Genomic DNA, 19,016 nt, shown 5'->3' on the forward strand with positions numbered 1-19,016 from the left:
GACTTGGCTTTTTACTTCTTCACTAAGAAATGGAAGCTGGTCTATGGCCACATTATCGTGAAAGTGCTTGATGTTACCAGACTGACATGTTACCTGGAAGCTAAGCGAGGTCTGGCTGGTTAGTGCTTGTATGGAAGAAAATGGAACTTGTCACAAGTTACTGCTTAAAGGTTTTTATCATAAGCACTTTATAAGCACCTGCCTGTGTCTTTGCCCATATGCTTGTACCTTTCTGTGACCCTGGACGGACTCTGGTGTCTGGGCTTTGGTCAGTCCTCATTCTCGAACAGCTGGTGCCATTCACTGGTTTGTTGACGGGTGTTGCCTAGTATGTCTTCCCTTATTCCCACATATGCCATGACTATTTTTGCATCTTGATTGGGTCATTTTCATTAATATATTTTTTATGCTAACTTCATCCTCTTAAGAAAGCAAGCTACTTTCCCCTTATTTCCTCCAAACTGTACTCCCATTTATTGTTTTCCCTTCACAGCATTCCTAGCCAGGGGGTATTACAGTTTCCTGTCTCCAATTTCCTTCCTGTCTTTCTGTCACAAACCATTTCTAAGTAGGCTTCCACCTGCCACAAAAGTGCTGTTATCTAGGTCATCAGTGACCATTGAATTACTAAAGGCAACAGCCATTCTTTTAGTGTTGAAATAATAACATATAAAATGAAAAGGTGACTAATTAAGCAGAATAGTGTGATTCACAGCATAAAGACAACAAGCATTTGAAAGATAGTCAATTAATAGTTAGATATGCAAATTTAGTACTATAGGTGATCTCTATCTGCTCTCTAGTGTTGGCAAGGAAATCTAGAGCTCTCATACCACTTGCTTATCCAAGACAACAGCATTTCTGGAAACAGTTTGACAAGTTGTACAAAGCTTTTTTAAAAAAAGTGTGTATCTTGTGACACACCCTGTCTTTTTCTAACAGGATATCCTAAGGAAATAAAGATCATACTCTCAGGGAAGGAGGATATTTATCAAGGCATTAATCTTGAAAGGAGAATTAAACTAAAGGTTCACCAGGTCTGATTCAATTATAAATATATAAATATTATGTAGTCACTTAAAATGATTGCAGAGGTCTTTATGAAAAGATACTTGTGTATCTTTTAGTGAGAAAAATATTCTGTGTTCTTTTGGTACGAAACTGTGTTCTGTACCATGGAGTTCCACATATACTTACATGTATATATGTATAGGACAATGCCTGGAAGGATACATAGCTAAAATATTTGTTTATTTAGTTTTGGTTTGGGGGCCACACCCAGCTGTGCAGAGGGCTGGCTTACTCCTGGTTTTCTGCTCAAGGATCACTCCTGGCAGGCCTCAGGAAACCATATGTGATGCCAAGGATCAAACCCAGGTCAATCATGTGGAAGACAAGCAAGCACCTTTCCCACTGTACATCTCTCTGCACTCACCGGCCCCTCCCCCACCTGTGTATTTTAAATTGCTGTCTTCAAGGAAGAGAATTGCAGATTTTTTTTTATAACTTAGAATGATTGTATTGCCACCAATAATAAGAGAAAATGAAAAAAAATGTTTGCTAATGAAACGTCCCGATTGGTATTTGCTTCCTTTTTCTATTTTTGCATTTCAAATATCATCAGAGCCTTTCAAGGCTGGTGGCTTGGTCTGACACATTCCTGAATATTAACCCCAACTGAACTTAAAAATAGCCCTTTAATGCCAGCTGTGAGAGAGTAAATGGCCAGATAAAATATTTGCCATACCTGTAGCTCTAAACTTCCCCAGAAGTTTGTACAGGTTCATTTAAGTCTATCAAGTCATTTACAGATTTAGTCAAATCTCTGAGAAATACTATAAAAACGGAATAAATGAACAGACAACAGAAAACAAAGGATGAAAAGCATAGGCAAGATAACTGAAAAGTCTTAGAACCTGCAGTTCGATGTGATGCAGTGAAAAGGTTTTATGGAGGTAAATACCAAGGGTACTCCTTTTAAAATTGCTTCCTGTTCTTAGTGTTGTAAGTTTTGTTATTTGTGAGTGGAAAATTTGTGACTTTTGCTGTATCTCAGAGAACTTTAGCCCTGGGTTTTATTGTGAACTGTTAATTGTGAAAATTCTTTCTCCTTCCCCACCCCCCTTTTTTTAAGTTACTGAATTGCCATACAACATTACTTTAGTTGCAGGTGTACAGCATAATATTAAACGCTTGTTTGTATCAGTCTGGGCGGCTGGAGCGATAGCACAGCGGGTAGGGCGTTTGCCTTGCACGTGGCCGACCCAGATTCGATTCCTCTATCCCTCTCAGAGAGCCCGGCAAGCTACTGAGAGTATCTCGCCTGCACAGCAGAGCCTGACAAGCTACCCGTGGCGTATTTGATATGCCAAAAACAGGAACAAGTCTCCCAACAGAGATGTTAACTGGTGCTCACTTGAGCAAATCAATAAGCAACAGGTTGACAGTGACAGTGATACAGTAATGTATCAGTCATAGTAAGTCTTTACCTTATAGTCTTAAAATCTGTAGTACCTTTCGTTGCTTATAGTCCCCATTCTGTACACCTTAGTTCATTTTGTAATTTAAAGTTTGTTCTTGGTATCACCGTCACCTATTTTCCCTGTCCATCAACCTTCTACCCTACTGCTACCCAGCAATATGTTTTCCATCTCAAGGGCTTTAGTTTACTGTCATGTTTTGGTTTTAGATCTCACTTATTGTGAGCATTTAGCTCACTGTCATACTTCATTTAGTGAAAGACTCTTCTGGTCCTCTGCTCTGCATCCCTACATTTCAGTGACGGACTCCACATAACGATTCCCACGTGACAATCCCCAGAATAGCTGTACTGCTTGTGTGTTGGTGCAGTCGGCTATATCCTCTTGGTCTGCATGAAGACGCCCCCTGACATTTGTGCAATGGCATAATTGTCAAAGGCGACATTTCTAGAACCCTGTCTTCATGTGACAGCTGAATGTTTGTTGTATCTTTAACCATCCCCATGAGGTTTTTGTTTTGTTTTGTTTTGTTTTTTGCTTTTTGGGTCATACCTGGCTATGCACAGGGGTTACTCCTGACTCTGTACTCAGGAATTACTCCTAGTGGTGCTCAGGGGACCAAATGGGATGCTGGGAATCGAACCCGGGTTGACTGCGTGCAAGGCAAATGCCCTACCCGCTGTGCTATTGCTCTAGCCCCCCCATGAGTTTCTTAAAAACTAGCAGTAGAATATCCTATCCATATATTCAATGCATATGACATTCTCTTTTTTTTTCACAATTTTTATATATTTTGTTTTCATAAAAATAGTTCACAATAGTTCACTACAGATAATATTCAAACACCAATCCCACCACCGAGTGCCTTCCCACCACAGTAAGAGGGAAGTGTGTGAAGGTTGTTGCATTTCACTCTGGAGCCATTGAAGTCCGAATATAAGAGAATATAAGCAAGTATGTTAAAAGCAAACAAATGTGTGCTGCTTTTGGTAAGTAAGTGGGTTAGAGTATAAGAGGTCGTGCAGCCGCAAATGCAGCCGCACACTCCAGGACATTCTGCAGCACTCTTTTCTGGGAGCTTTAGTTAATAGTTTCTAGGTCTTGGCTGTTGATGAGATTACATGGTCCCGGGGCAGTTTGTAGGTGTGACTGCCAAGCTACCTGAAAACTGGGGAGTTGTGGGGAGGAGGGCCAGTCCCGATGTGAGCAGGCTTGGAGATCCAATCCGAGCAAGCCACAGGTTCCTGCATACCTGAGTTTTTCTGCTGGTTCCCTCTTGGGTGAGGCTAGTCCAAGTGTGTGAAGAGTGGCCTTGGGCATGGCAGTGGTTGGGTTCTGGAGGTTTTCGGATGCCAGGGTTCTGCTTGCGGCAGGGAGGGAAACTCCACCTGCCCCTCTCCAAGGTACCCTGGTGAAGACAGCCTGGCACAGGGTCAGGATATTCTCGCATATGACATTCTACTGGGTTTTTGGTACAGGGTATATATCTATATATATTTTAAAGAGTGTTGTGAGTGTGTGATTGTGTAGAATGAAAATATGACATACTCAATGTGAAAACTTAGTTTTATTTAAATAGTTTGTTTTATTTTATTTGTTTTATTTGAATTTAAAAAAAATTTTAATTGCAAAGTTTGACTCATCTGATAATGCTCTAGGGACCACATACAGTGGGATTCAGTCTACTGTCCTGGCCACAGCCACATTTATATAAGTGCCTTATCCTGCACTACTTCTCTGGGCCTCAGTTTGGAGACGTGAAACACCATAATTACAGGAACTGGAGCCGTAGGACAGTAGGTCGGGGGGCCTACCTTGCATGTGGCCAACTCACATTCAATTCCTGGTACCACATAGAGTCCCCGAGTCCTGCCAGGAGTAATCCCTGAGCATGGATCCAGGATTAAGCCCTGAGCACTGTGGGATGTGGCCCAAATAACAAAAACAAATCAAAAAATTATAATTACCAAGGAAAATTTTGCTGCCTTGATTTATTTTCTGCTGCCTTGATTTTTTAATAAATGTATATGTGAGTAATTTTGTGCTAGACAGTTCAAGTTCACACCTTGCCTTTCTTCATTTAATTTCTGGCTTTGTTCATTAAATTTTGTTGACTCAAATATCTTCCCATTTTTTATATAGTAGACAGCTAGAGCAGTATGAGTTTTGAGTCAATATGCCTTTATTGAAAAAGACAGATTTTTTTCTACAACCTTCTTTCAGATCGCGAACAGCCTAATAATGAACCTATAACATACAAACTTTTAAAAAAATTGCATAGTTTAATAAACTAAGGACTGGCTTATCAATGATACTAAGGCGGACATTTATAGATGGGTACTTTAGTTTCACTTTCCTCAAGAAATGTTCTGTAACCGAAAGATGACTATTTTTAGTTTTCCTTTCTGCTGGTTAGGTGGAATTGCGAATATTTTTAGAGCATTTGAAAGTACAGCCCTTTAGATTAGCCCAGTGTATCTATCATTAGGATCTCAGTAAACTTTAGTTTATGTAACTAGCTTTTACCTTCCGATGTTTAGAGCATAAGTAACTCGTAATATGATTCCTCTTTTTTCATTCAGATGCAGCTCTGTTGCACAATATGCTAACAAGATAAGGAAGTTTCTGTAACATTAACTTTTGTTTCTGTAAATCTGTTAAGTTTTGGATTATAATTATCTCTTATATTATAGAAAAGATAAATATATATATGCTTTTCTTTTTTTGTTTGTTTTGTTTTGGGGCCATACCTGGCTTACTCCTGGCTGTCCACTCCTGGTAGTGCTTGGGGACCCTATGGGTTGCCAGGGATCAACCAGGGTTGGCCACGTGCAAGGCAAACGCCCCCTCCGCTGGCCTCCCTCACTCTGACCCCTCCTATATACTTTTCTTTCTTGTAGATGAAACGTTAGTAATTAATACTTAGAAGAGGATGACTGTTAAATCTCCCATAAATACCATAGACCTTTGTAAGAGTCCTTAATTATAGCTCTAAAATAGGAGAAGTGAAAATCTGAGTGACTTCTCTGTTTCTCCACAGTGGAGCTACTCACAGTGTCTGATTCTAGAGGCACGGCTGCACCGAGGTGCAGTTGCTGCCTAAGGGACACTTGAGTGTCCCCTACACAATCAGCATGCAGACTACTGGTGTAGATTTTGATTGCACCAAGTCAGAGCATGACTTGGTTGGGTTTGGTTTTGTTTGGGGACCCCAGGCACCTGTGCTCAGGGGCCACTTCTGGCTTGTGCCTGATGGTGCTCAGGGTTCCCTGCAGCAAGGGGTCGAACCTGGGCCTTCCATAAGCATCAAGCAACAACCCTTTGATCTGTCTCTCCAGTGCCTAGAATTTGATTTTTGTTTAGTTTTGTTTTCATTTTTAAAATTTAATCACCGTGAAATTACAAAGCGATTCATGATGAGGTTTCAGGCGTACAACGTTCCAACTCCAGTCTGCTCACCAGGGTCTACTGCCCTTATCCAAGAAGGGTGCCTTGTGTTTGCCTCCCCGCTGGTCAGTTTGCCTCTAGGAGAGGCGCTTTTGTTGTTGTTGTTCCTTCTTAACTTTCTGCACTGAGGTTTGCTGTACTGATGCTGATGGGGTTGGATAAAGGACTTGACCCACTTTCAGCACCACCACTTCCTCCTGGCTGAGAGCTTCCCTCTGCCATAGTCATTGCCCACTCCCTGTTCTGTCCCCAAGTGGCATGTTTCCAACTGAAGACCGATCTGATACTTTGTTACCATTGGTCCCTAGAACTTTGGAAACCTACACTGGTTGGAGTGATTAAAAACAATGTGGTAATTGGTTTAAAGATTTAAGGCATAAGTTTTCAGATTTGAGAGAATGTTTAGAAACTTGCAATTTACAAATTTCCTATTGCATATGTGAAAAATTACAGATCTCATTTAAGTATTTAAATTAGTATTTAAATTAAACCATCCACGCAGTTGTAGTCTCTTTTGCTCTTGCCATTCCACTGAAGCTGGTTTGCCAAGACATCTCTGACTTGCTCATTGTTAAATCAAGTTCTCAGTGCTTTGCATAGAGAAATGAAGCAGATTTTTGTGCATTGATTCTGTAGCCTGTTGCTTTGTTAGATTGGTTTATTGTTTCTACAGTTCTCAGTTTTCATTTTATTTTTTTGGTTTTGGGATCACACCTTGCAGTAAATTTAGGGGTTTCTCCTGACTCTGTGCTCAGGGATCACTCCTTGCAGGCTCAGGGGACTATATGGGATGCCGGGGATCAAACCTGGTTGATCTTGTGCAAGGCAAGAGCCCTCCCTGCAGTGCTATCTCCCCAGTTCTCACTTCTTCTCTTGATTACCTTTGAGCACTTAACTTTGTCCTTGCTCTCTCTGGTATCATAGAAACCATTTTCACTGCTTTTCCCTCTGTATTTAGCTGGCTTTTTCTCCCTAACATCAGTCTTAAAATGTTGATATCTAAAATGTTGATGTCTATTTTTATGTCACTTTTTAAAATTTACCTACTGGTACACATTGGATTGTTTCTGTTTGGGGCTGCTAAAAAATAACACATGAGACACTGAACCCAAACTTTTTGCCTCCTCATGTATTTTTCAATATTCTTGCCTCCTCATATATTTTCACTCTTTTCTGCTTGTATTTTTCTTTCTTTCTGGTTTTTCCTGCTGAGGAGGGAACCTCCCAGGCAGTGCTGTGGGCCCAGGGGCCATTCCCAGTAATACCTTCCCCACTGGGCTGAAAGGTCAGTGCTCGCCTGGAGCGGCAGTGCCTTCTCTGACTCCACCCCAGTGGCAGGGAAACAAAAGCCAGAATGAAGAAACTGGGTGATATCAAATTAATAAACATGGCTGGAGAGGTAGTCCGGCAGGAGTCCAGCAGGTAGGGTGCTTGCTTTGCACACAGCTGACCTGGGTTTGATCCCCAGTATCCCTTACAGTCTCCCTGAGCCCCGCCAGGAGTGAGCCCCAAGCACCTCCAGGTGTGGCTCAAAAACAAAACAAAAAAACAAGCTCATGAACATCTGCACTGTGAAAGAACATATCACTGCAAAAAAGACAGCCTACTGAGTGGGAGTGGATACTCATCTATCATGCATCTGACAGAGGGCTGATACCTCAAATATATAAACAACTCAGGAACTTCAGCATCAGTAGCAATGCACTCAACCATCCCTGTCCCACGCCCACCTCCGAGGAGGGGATGGGCTAGACAGGATTTTTCTCCAAAGAAGACATGCGGATGCCAATGCACATCCATCAAGGATTCTTGGGGAAGTGCAAATCAGAATTGCAATGAAATATCACCTCACACCAGTGAGAATGGCCTTTATTGAAAAGCCAGAAATAAAATGGTTCTGGTGGAGATGTGGAGAAAATTGAGCCCTCGTCATGCACCATCAGTGGGAATGTGGATGGTTCAGCCTCTCAGAAACAATGGGAAGGATTTCTTTAAAAATTGGGAATCATGGGGCAGGAGTGATAGCACAGCGGGTAGGGCATTTGTCTTGCACGAGACCGACCCAGGTTCGATTCCCAGCATCCCATATGGTCCCCTGAGCACTGCCAGGGGTAATTCCTGAGTGCAGAGCCAGAAGTGACCCCTGAGCATCACTGGGTGTGACCCCCCCAAAAAAAGCAAATAAAAAAAAATTGGGGGGGCTGGAGCGATAGCACTGCGGGTAGGGCATTTGCCTTGCACGCGGCCGACCTGGGTTCGAATCCCAGCATCCCATATGGTCCCCTGAGCACTGCCAGGGGTGATTCCTGAGTGCATGAGCCAGGAGTGACCCCTGTGCATCGCCGGGTGTGACCCAAAAAGCCAAAAAAAAAAAACCTTATAAAAAAAAATTGGGAATCAGAATTACATATGAGGGGCCGGAACGATAGCACAGCGGGTAGGGCGTTTGCCTTGCACACGGCCGACCTGGGTTCGATCCCCGGCATCCCATATGATCCCCCAAGCACTGCCAGGAGTAATTCCTGAGTGCAAAGCCAGGAGTAACCCCTGAGCATCGCTGGGTGTGACCCAAAAAGAAAAAAAAAAGAATTACATATGAGCCAGCAATTCCACTTTGGCATCTATCCAGAAAGCATAAAACCATCAGAAAACTGCATGCACTCCTATGCTGTGTGCAGTGCCATTTACCAAGCCTAGGACAGTGAGGACTCTGCAACAGGTGAGTGATAAGGAAGGTGCAGTATCCATGCAGTGGGGAACTGCTTGCTTAGAAGGAGAGTTTGGCTTTACACTAACATGGAAGGATCCAGAGGGGGTCCTAAGCAAAATAAGAGTGAAGAAAAAAATATTAATTTAATATTAATTTAATATTAAAGAAGAAAAAAATATTAAATTATCTCACTCACATGTGGCATTATATAAAGAAACACAGCGGGGGGAGGGAACCTCTGAAATGCTGATACCAGTCAGTGGTGGATTTGGAATTGAAAGTTGAAGGTCTAAAACCATTATCAACAGCTTTGAGAACAAACCCTTAGAGTAACCACAGAACTCAGGTTGCCCAAGTGACTGAAATCAGATAAAAAGGGATGCTTTCACATTGGTGGTGAACTTGCTGCAGAGATGCTACAGAAGAAGCGTAGCACATACACTGTTATAAATCAATGTTATTCTATTTTTAAAAAATATGCTCCTGGGGCCTGGAGCACACAGCCTTTCATGTGGCTGACCCGAGTTCAATCCCCAGCATTGTGTGGCCCCCCAAACCTGCCAGGAGTGATCCCTGAGCACAGAGCCAGGAGTAACCCTTGAGCACCACTGGGTGTACCACTGGGTGTACCTCCCTCCACCCCCCGCACACACACACCCCAAAAAATTCCCTGCCCAACTCAAGGCCATGAAGTTTTTATTTTCTACATTGTTAGATTTAAGTCGGACCTATTTATTTTCCTGTGAAATAAAAATAAAATTTTAGTTTGCTACTTCTCAGTACATTTATTGCATCCATCTTTACTGTTCTGAAATTATTTATGTCACCCCGAGCAATCCATAGACTCACTAGCAATAATGACCCCTCCTCTTCTGCCCCATACCCTGTTAGCCATAAGCAGAACCACAGGGTCTTTTACCCTCTCATTTAGTGATTGCAATATTGGTCCATATTTTGGTCCATACTATAGCATGTATAAGACTTTGTTTCTGGCACCAGACAGATGGTACAGGAGGTAAGGCACTTGCCTTGCGTGCAGCAGATCCCAGTTCAATCCCTGGCAGTGCATATGGGCCCCCAAGCACCTCCATGGATCACCGTTGAGCACAAGAGTAGGAATAGCCTCTGAAGACTACCACGAGTGGCCCAGTGTCCTCCCCTTCTCCCCAAAAAATCCCCCAGGTTTGTTTCTTTGGGTGCCTGAATAATGCATTCCTTTGTATACGTCAAAATCACATTTTGTCAGCCCATTTACCGTTATCTTCCACATTTGGATTATTAAAAACAGTGAAAGTACGATAATTACAAAAGGGTCTGTCAGCACTGAAGTCAAACTGACCCATGGGACTAAGGAAGAGAACACAAGGGACAGCTTTTCGGGTGCCAGGAGCCCAAGGTCAGTTGCAGGCACCCCACATCTGGGTACTTTGAGGAGCAATCCCTGAACACTGCTGGGTGTGTCCCCAGAACAGAAGAAGAAAAAGGAACAGAAAAATATTAAGAATGGGGGTGGGGGTGAGAGAGAAAGCCTAGTACTAGAACATTTGGGGGTTGTGTTTGATAGAATGAGGGTTTGATTTATGATGAGGAAAGCACAATGTCCACAGGGCAGGGAAAGGAAGGATAATTTAACAAATGGTGTTAGTATAACTGTAAGCAATTTGGAGTAACAGAAGTTTAGATTTTTAAAATATCACATACTAAAATAAATTCCAGATGGATTACATAGAAACAAGCCAGAGAATTTAATTATGTATTGATGGAACCTAAGAAGGAGAACAGATAGAATTTACAACGGCTGACTGATCAGTCTACGTAAAAATTTAACTTGAATGTCATCTAAAAGTGTAGCCAAAATGAAAGAATATTTCGGGATAAATATTTGCAGTAAATTCCCATAGCCTTAATACTGCTTTATATGGAACTTTTATCCAGGTATAAATTGGACAAGATTGCACTATTGGCCAAATAGGAAATACCACAGAAATAAACAGGGAAAAAGATGTAAATTAAACTACTTGGGGGTGGGGTTGAGGGGCTGATGGCCAGAATCTACCCATTAAATCGGCAACAGTTGCCATGCTGATGAGAGTAGGGGCTAACTCAGCAGATGCGTCAGTTGCTAGTGATACTCAGTGTTCTCTGTGCATTGTTACACTACATATTTTGATTTGGGGGGGTGGGCTTTTGGGGTCACACCCGGTGGTGATCAGAAGTTGGTCCTCTCTCTGCACTCAGGAATTACTCCTGATGGTGCTCAGGGTACCATATAGGACGCTAGGGATCGAACCCGGCTCAGCTCTGTGCAAGGCAAATGCCCTACCTGCTGTACTGTTGCTCCAGCCCTTCTACTATATATTTTGAAAACACCCTCACATGTTGGGATTCATAGAAATCTGTACGTTTTATCTAGAGGCCACTCTTAGTGACACAGGGTGTGTGGCCTGACAGCCTGGTACACAGGCCATGGTGTTTGGAGGTCACCAGCGCCAAACCTGCAGTCTTGTGTTCTAGGGATTTAACCCAGGGCCTCAACATGCTAGAATATGCTTTTTCACCTCGAAATCTTTTTTCTTTGGGGGCCACATCCGGCATTGTTCAGGGGTTACTCCTGGCTCTTTGCTCAGGGATCACTCCCAGCGGCGTTTAGGGTACCACATATCGGGTGCCGGGGATCAGACCCAGGTTGGCCTCATGCAAGGTCAGCGCTTATGCACTGTGCTATCACTACAACCCCATCACCTAGAAATCATACATCTGAAAATTTATCCAAAGAAAATAATAGCTCTCCCCTGCCTCCGAAAAAGCCCAAACTTACGAACCCAAAGAGGCTCACAGAGTTCAAGCAATGAAAAGTTAAATAACTTAAATGACTAACCAAAGAAGTGATAACAGTTTTACATATCCAGTAGATAGGATGCAATGAGGTAACTAAAATATTATAGTAAAGGATGCTAGAATGATTAGTTTTTCGGGGGGAGTGAGAGGGTGACGTGCAACTCCCAGCTGCACTCTGGGCTTAGTACTCCTGGCTCTATGCTCAGGAATCGCTCACTGACACTGCATGTCAAAACTACACGGATTGTGTGCAAGGCAAGTGCCCTACCCACTGGACTCTCACTGACCCATTCAGGGCATTTTTTGTAAGTGGATTTTTGTTATAAGTAATTTGATATAAAAAATGACAGGAAGAGAATATTGCAATGATAGGCAGTTCTGACTCGGGACTCAGGTATAATCTAGTCCTATTTTCTGTGATCCAGAATAATAATAGACTGAATTATTGAGGGGCAGCTCAGTAGACCCGTGTGATGACAGGAGGGTGGGCTTCAGAGGTTTGTTCCAATGGGATCCGAGGCCCAGCTCTGCTTTAATTTAGGATGATACCTTGACAGTTACAAAACTACTTTGAATCTGTTTCTAAGTGTGAAAACGTCAGTCACTTTTCTTCATGGTTGTTCTGTTCCATAGCAGTTGTTGATGGTACTTGTTGATAAAAAAAAAAAAAATCCTGTTCAAGTCATAGCACATCTCAGAAAGTATGTCCGCTTACACAGAGCCATAAATCTCAGTGACTAATAGCTAAGATGTAGTTATCACTCGTGTCCTATTCCTCACTTGTGTTTCTTAGCTGCGGATTGCCTGTGAACTCTGCACTCAGGGCCAGGATGTCTGGGGGCTGAGAAGATAGCTCCGATGACTGCTCTTAGGGCCTACCCTGGCATGCCTGGCACCCCCGAACACCACTGCAGTGAATCCTGAGGTACAAGCTGTGTGTGTGACTCAAAACCCAACAGATGAAATAATATTAAGGGAGTCTTAAGAACCACGGTAGAAACCAAGGGTCTGCCTGGTTGTGGTGTGCTTTCACTCACGTTTCACTGGCAACAGCTAATGTCAGCAGCCCCAGGGATCTAACCCCCTCCCCCCACACACACACCCAGGCCTGGATGAGCCAGTAATACAGGAAATAAATATTTTGAATAGATAATCTGTGCCATGGTAGATAATATGCAGTTTCTGTCACTTGGGTGTGACAGCTTGAGGAACAGAGTGGTGGGATAGCAGCTCCCTTCTGTGCAGGGGGCACATTCCCAGAGCCCCGGGCATGATGCAGCCAGAGGCAGTAGTCCTGACTTCGAACACACGCTTGCATTTTCACATACATATGCATGCACATATTAGTTTATGAGTTAGACCTTTAAGTGGTTACCCAACAATAATACTGAAATAACATATTCTGTCAGTACCCTAATCAAAATAGTGTGACTGTCTGTTTCTCAGAAGACCTCATTCCATCATAGTTTTGGACTGTGGTTAAGGGGGTATCTGCCAAGCCTTGGGAAGTGAAAGCACCGCTGTCGAGGGAGAATAAAGTTCCAGAGTCTCACCTGAGAGACAGGTGAAGGAGAGACAGTGGACTTGACTGCTGTTGAGACTATTTCCAAAATGCCATGGCTACATGACATCATTAGGGAGGATGACAGTATTATTTTGATTCAGCATGAGTCTGAGGACAGGGGACAGTAAAGGAATTTGTTGGTTGCTTGTAACGTCTCACCTCATTTTTATTCTTCAAATCATTCTCTTAAAGAGTTTGTATGTTTTAACTCTTAGAGGAAACACACTCTGAGTAAGTATGCCAAGTCACATAAGTAAATGGTAGAACCAGTTCCAAAGTCAGGGCTGATCAAGATTCCCACTAAACCTCGCTGCTCTCTGGGAAACTGTATGCTCTCTTATGTTTGAACTGGACAGCACTCACCAGCTCTGCCTGAGCAGCCACTCTTCCCTGTTTCTTAAAGAAACCAGAGGGAGAAGAACTAGAAGGAAGGTTGGACTCTAGATCAGCGTTCTGTACATTTATTTGATTATATGCACCTCTCAGATACTTTACAAATATGTATACGTTATGTAAAACCAGTTTTCTTCAAAAATTAAGTGTAATCAAAGTAGAGAGAGTTGGGGCTGGAGGAATAGCACAGCGGGTAGGGCGTTTGCCTTACATGCGGCCGACCCGGGTTCGATTCCCAGCATCCCATAAGGGTCCCCTGAGCACCGCCAGGGGTAATTCCTGAGTGCAGAGCCAGGAGTGACCCCTGTGCATCGCCGGGTGTGACCCCAAAAAAAGCAAAAAAAAAAAAAGTAAAGAGAGAGTAAAGTGAAAATCATCTGCCACACAGGCAGGGTAGGAGGTGGGAGAGGGGTACACTGGGGTTATTGGTGGTGGAACATGTGCACTGGTGAAGGGATGGGTGTTTGATCATTGTTTGACTGAGACTTAAACCTGAAAGCTTTGTAACTGCTCTCACGGTGATTCAATTAAAAAATTTAAAAAAAAAACAGTTTGCTAACATAATAAACAAAAATTCTTGTGGCCCGAGCAATCATACAATGGGTCAGGCACTTTCCCTGCATGCAACTGACCCAGGTTCAATTCCTGGCATCCCATATGGTCGCCTGAGCACCACCAGGAGTGATCCCTGTGTGCAGAGCCAGGATTAAGTCCTGAGCACTGCCAGGTTTGGCCCCAAAACAAAAACAAACAAAAAGACCCCACCTTCTTAAGATTTTGCATAAAATGGTAATTCTTACCAATTTGGTTTTAGATTTTATAACTTTCACAGAAATGTGTTTTATAAGTGGTGGGTGGGTGTTTTTTCCCATATTCTTGTGTACCAAGTCCCACCTCCCAACATTGGAGTTGATTGCTTTGGATCATTTGTAAGACTGAGTTTTTTGGATTTTTTGGGTTTGGGTTTTTTTTTTTTTTTTTTTTTTTTGGTCACACCCGGCAATGCTCAAGGTTTACTTCTGGCTTTGCACTGAGGAATTACTCCTGGCGGTGCTCGGGGGACCACATGGGATGCTGGGAATTGAACCCTGGTCAGCCGTATGCAAGGCAAATGCCCTATCCACTGCGCTATCCCTCCAACCCCTTGTAAGACTGTTTTGAGGACAGTCTTTTATTATTCTATTTGACCTGAATTTTTCTGAAAGAGATGATGATAGTGATGTGAATTAATTCAGAAAAAATTTGGATAGGCTTTGATTTATGATCAAAGTAATAAATTACTCATTGTCATTATTTATTAGAAATATCAGATTTCTGAAAACCTCATAATGTGAAAAAGATGTTTTGGGGGGGCAATACCTATAAGCATTATATTCTCTATATAAAACAGGATGTAAATTGGAGTTATTTTTAAGTAGTAAGCCTGGTTTTTAATGTTTGACACAAAAAATAACCTCACTTTTGTGCTTATCTTTTCCATATAAAGCTATATGCATGTGTCCAAAACATACTGTACTCATTCTAGAATAAATCTGAAATTTTGCCTAGAGAGTTAAATCAATTTTTGTGCTTGTGAAATTATTTTAGCACTGTTTGAGAACAGAGCCAGAAATCTAAATTAGGCTTATCTTATTTTAGACACAATTAATTGGACTAAAATCTTTATAGAAATATATTCTCGAGGAAAGCAGAAGAGTTAGTTACTCTCATGACCTGACAGAGAAAACTTCTGTTTTCCTATATTCTCGTCCTTAGTTCCCAGCCACCTGACAGGTTGATACCTTATAATTAAGACAGGTGCTCAGAGCCTCTTCTTGGCTCTTTGCCCTGGAGGGAGCCCTGGAGTCTGGGAGCAGACTGGGGGAGGAGTTGGTCAGCAGGACACAGGGCAAACATCCTAAAACCCTGTGTTCTCTCTCAGCCCTGAAAATGGGTTCTGTAAGGGGGGAAAATTTCTTCTTTAAAAATGTTGCAGGATTGAAATAAGGTTGCAGATTGGCAGTGAGCAGTCCTTTTTTACCCCTCGTGATACATTTGTCCAGATTTTCCTCAAGTTGGCATACTGAAGTTTCGTGCTAGTTGTAGAGGAAGTGTTGCTTGTATGTAGGATCAAATCCAGTTAAAGCAGAAAATGGCCAACTCTTAAGCGTCTTTGACAACAGAGGTTCACAAGCCAAGAGATTCTTGGTAATAACTTTTAGTGATCCTATTGTTCTATAAAGGTATCTTGGGAAAGTATAGTTAAATGGCATAAATTATATAGTCTGTTCTTTCTGTGTATCTTTGTGCCAAGTACTAAAGAAGCACTAGTGAACAAGTGGATGTTGACCACTAATTTTAAAAATGTTCACAGTATACATTATAAACCAGTTGAACTCTTGGTTCTCTTTGACCTTGGCTTTTCTGCCTGTTCTCACACTTGTCTTCCCTTTCCACCACCCACCTCCCCCCTCAAAATCGTCCCTTCTTTTGCTCTGTATGACTCCTTCTTTGAGATCTTAGCAGATAAAATTTAAAGTAACGCTCGCTCTATAGGAGAAACTGCACAATAGCAATATGAAACTTGCTTGGTATTGTCTAAATCGAAGATCATTTTTTTTTTCCTTTTTGGGTCACACCTGGCGATGCACAGGGGTTACTCCTGGCTCTTCACTCAGGAATTACTACTAGCGGTGCTCAGGGGTCCATATGGGATGCTGGAATTCGAACCTGGGTCGGCCACGTGCAAGGCAAACACCCTACCCGCTGTGCTACCGCTCCAGCCCTGAAGAACATATTTTTAATTGGCCTTTTTCATCTGGCCTGTGTCCATCTCAAGGTGTATCTAGCTCGTTACATAGTTCACAACTAGAGGTCCTTAAATGGGCTTATGGCAGTCTATTTCATTTTGTGGTGCCAATGTTGAACTTAAAGCATGTGCTTTATTTTGTTTATTTTTATGTTTATTTTGGTTTTGGGGCCACCCTGGCTGTGCTCAGGTACTCCTGGCGCTGTGCTCAGGAATTACTCCTGGAGGCCTCTGGGCGCCATATGGAATGCCAAGCCCAGGTAGGCTGCCTGCAAGGCAAGCACATTACCTGTTGTGCTATCACTCTGGCCTCTGCATGTGCTTCATTTTTAATAACAGTACCAACACATATTTATACGGTGTACTTTTTTGTATGGGGGTGGGGAGCGTGCACACCCAGTGATGTTTAGGGGTTATTCCTGGCTCTGCGCTCAGTGTCAGTCCTGGCAGTGCTTGGGGGACCATGTCGGGTGGAGACTGGGCCTGGGCCGGCTGCATGCAAGGCGAGCTCCTGGCCTGCTGTGTCTCCAGGCACAAGTGTGCTCTTTTAGTTGAAAATATTTATTAGATCATTGTATTATCATTTCTTTGGTTATGTGTTTTCTTCACTTGAATCCTGATCAAACTTTGAGATTTGCCTTTCCGCGCCTCTTCCTGTTCTAGTGCAACTGGCCTAGTTTTACTTTTTTGGATACTCCTTTGCCGTGCTCTCAGAAGTGACTCTGTGTGCCTGTCAGTCAAGGCCGTGTGCGTGCCTTTTCCTTCGCGCCATCCGTGTTCTCTGCGGATGAGCCCACAGATGACTGAAAGTCTGCTTCTCTCCCTCCTCAGCGTCAGACAGCAGCCAGCGCTTCCGGGAAACCTGTTTTGCGTTTGCGTTGACGCCGCAGCAAGTGCAGCAGATCAGCAGCTCCATGTGAGTCCCTGCGCGCGCTGTGCCTTTCCCCTGGCCAGGTCTGTGCTCAGGAGTTCTGTGCTCCCGAAGCGTGAGTATCGGTACTGCCGGTGTGAGAGTGGGTTCTTCCTACCCTCTGCTCTATATCCTGACCGTTTGAGACCCTTTCTTAAGTGATGGAATCGGCGCTCACAGACATAGATTTTTTAATTGTTGTATCTCTGACTCTCTTTTCCAGGGATATATCTGGGACCAAGTGTGACTTCACAGTGCAGGTCCAATTAAGGTACAGTGTCAATTTCAGTGTCAATGCAAGTGGAATTGTTAACGTCCTGTCAAGGTTTAAAAAAAAGAAAGAAAGAAAAGAAACGGTTTTTAGTAAGTAATTGAAAGTCTCGGATTTGAGGGAAGAATCTTTGTTACTGAGAGTAATGCAGTGGGCAGGATTTGCCTTGCTCATTGCTGACCCTGGTTCAGTTCCCGGCACCTCCTGGGCTTTCCCTGAGCACCACCAGGTATGATCCCTGAGCACACAACCAGGAGGAATCCCTGAGCACCATCAGGTGTAGCACAAATACTCCCCACACACAGAAAAAAAATCATTATGAACTAAAAAAAATTGTATCCAATTTAGGTTTTAATATAGCAAGTAATTTGCACTTACCTAATCACATTTCTCTCTTTTGGTTGGCAAGTTCCAACTAGATAGCTCATTAGAAATGCCAGGTTTCATACAAGCCAGGGCCTTATTTACGTAAGGGTCAAACAGTCCTAAGAGCTGAGCAAGTACTTGGGTTAAGTCTGCAGTGTCAGCACGGACTAGCCAAAAGCCCAGTGATCTGATTAGCTTTGTCTTATATTTAAATCATTAAATACTGTGATTTAGATTCTACCTGGACATCTTGAAAGCTTTTGCAAAGAAATGGGAACATATCTTGCATGGATTCACAGCTGCCTCTTATTCAGTTTCTTTTCAGAGCTTGACTCACTTTTTTCCTCAGAAGATCTTCATAGTCTTTTCTGTTAATATGTCTCTGTCCTGCTTACTATCTAAGCCTTGTAGGTTGCTTTTCACTCCGAGAGTGTAAACTTACGTGACCTGCATGGTTCTTAACGCAATAAGGGATAGAAAAGAAAATAGGAGACATTTGTTTGCCTCAGTGAAGTAGTTTCCCTGTGTGGCAGGGAGGATGAGTCGGTCCAGCCTTAGCAGTCAGAGTCTAGGTCATGTTTATAAATGGCACATATACGGGAGGTCAGCAAAGAAATGGCAGCACCAACACAGGTAGTTCGTCTGTAAAACTCTGACCTAGGCTTAAATTAGTGTGACGGAAACGGTGACTAAAGCCAGGGGAGGCCGAGGTCTTGGTTTGGGGAGGCCGTGACAAACATATTTCTATGTAGATGGGCCTTCAGTGGGCGGGGAAGGTGCTGTAAGGCAGAGAGTGCATGCCTGGCATGCAGATTTGATCCCTGGAACTGCGTGGTCCCCCAAGGAACGTCGTGCACTCCCTACTCCTAAAAAATAAAGGCACTTTATCAACGCTGTCAGAGGCGATCAATTAAAGAACTGAAACAAGATGTCTTCATAACTAGTTGTTACTAACCTCTGTCACAACAATTCATATTTTGCTCATACCGATATATGTGAAACATTATTCTTTAAAATAGTGGTTTTGGAAGCCAGAGTGATTGTACAGTGGTTAGGGTGCTAGCCTGGCATGTTGTCAACCTAGGTTCGATCCCTGGCACCCCATATGGTGCCCTGACCCTAAAGGAATTATCCCTGAGCTCAGAGCCAGGAGTAAGCCCTGAGCATTTCCTGCTCTGGCTCCAAAGCTAACAATAATAATAATAATTTTTCAAACTTGGCTTGGGCCCCCACACCCAAACAAGTGCAT

At 43.0% G+C, this 19,016-nt stretch overlaps 1 protein-coding gene across 2 annotated transcripts in view; it reads left to right on the plus strand.

Annotated features, from left to right (window-relative positions):
* PIAS1 (protein inhibitor of activated STAT 1) overlaps window positions 1–19,016 on the plus strand; it is a 139,481-nt gene that overhangs the window by 67,874 nt on the left and 52,591 nt on the right. For both annotated transcript variants that reach the window (XM_004620921.2, XM_055129630.1), the window contains exons 3-4: window positions 17,052–17,136; window positions 17,354–17,401. In XM_004620921.2, the coding sequence (XP_004620978.1) occupies window positions 17,052–17,136; window positions 17,354–17,401 (133 nt within the window). The remainder of the gene's footprint in view (window positions 1–17,051; window positions 17,137–17,353; window positions 17,402–19,016) is intronic.

Source organism: Sorex araneus, chromosome 2, assembly GCF_027595985.1.
Source record: "Sorex araneus isolate mSorAra2 chromosome 2, mSorAra2.pri, whole genome shotgun sequence".
Taxonomy (NCBI): Eukaryota; Metazoa; Chordata; class Mammalia; order Eulipotyphla; family Soricidae; genus Sorex; species Sorex araneus.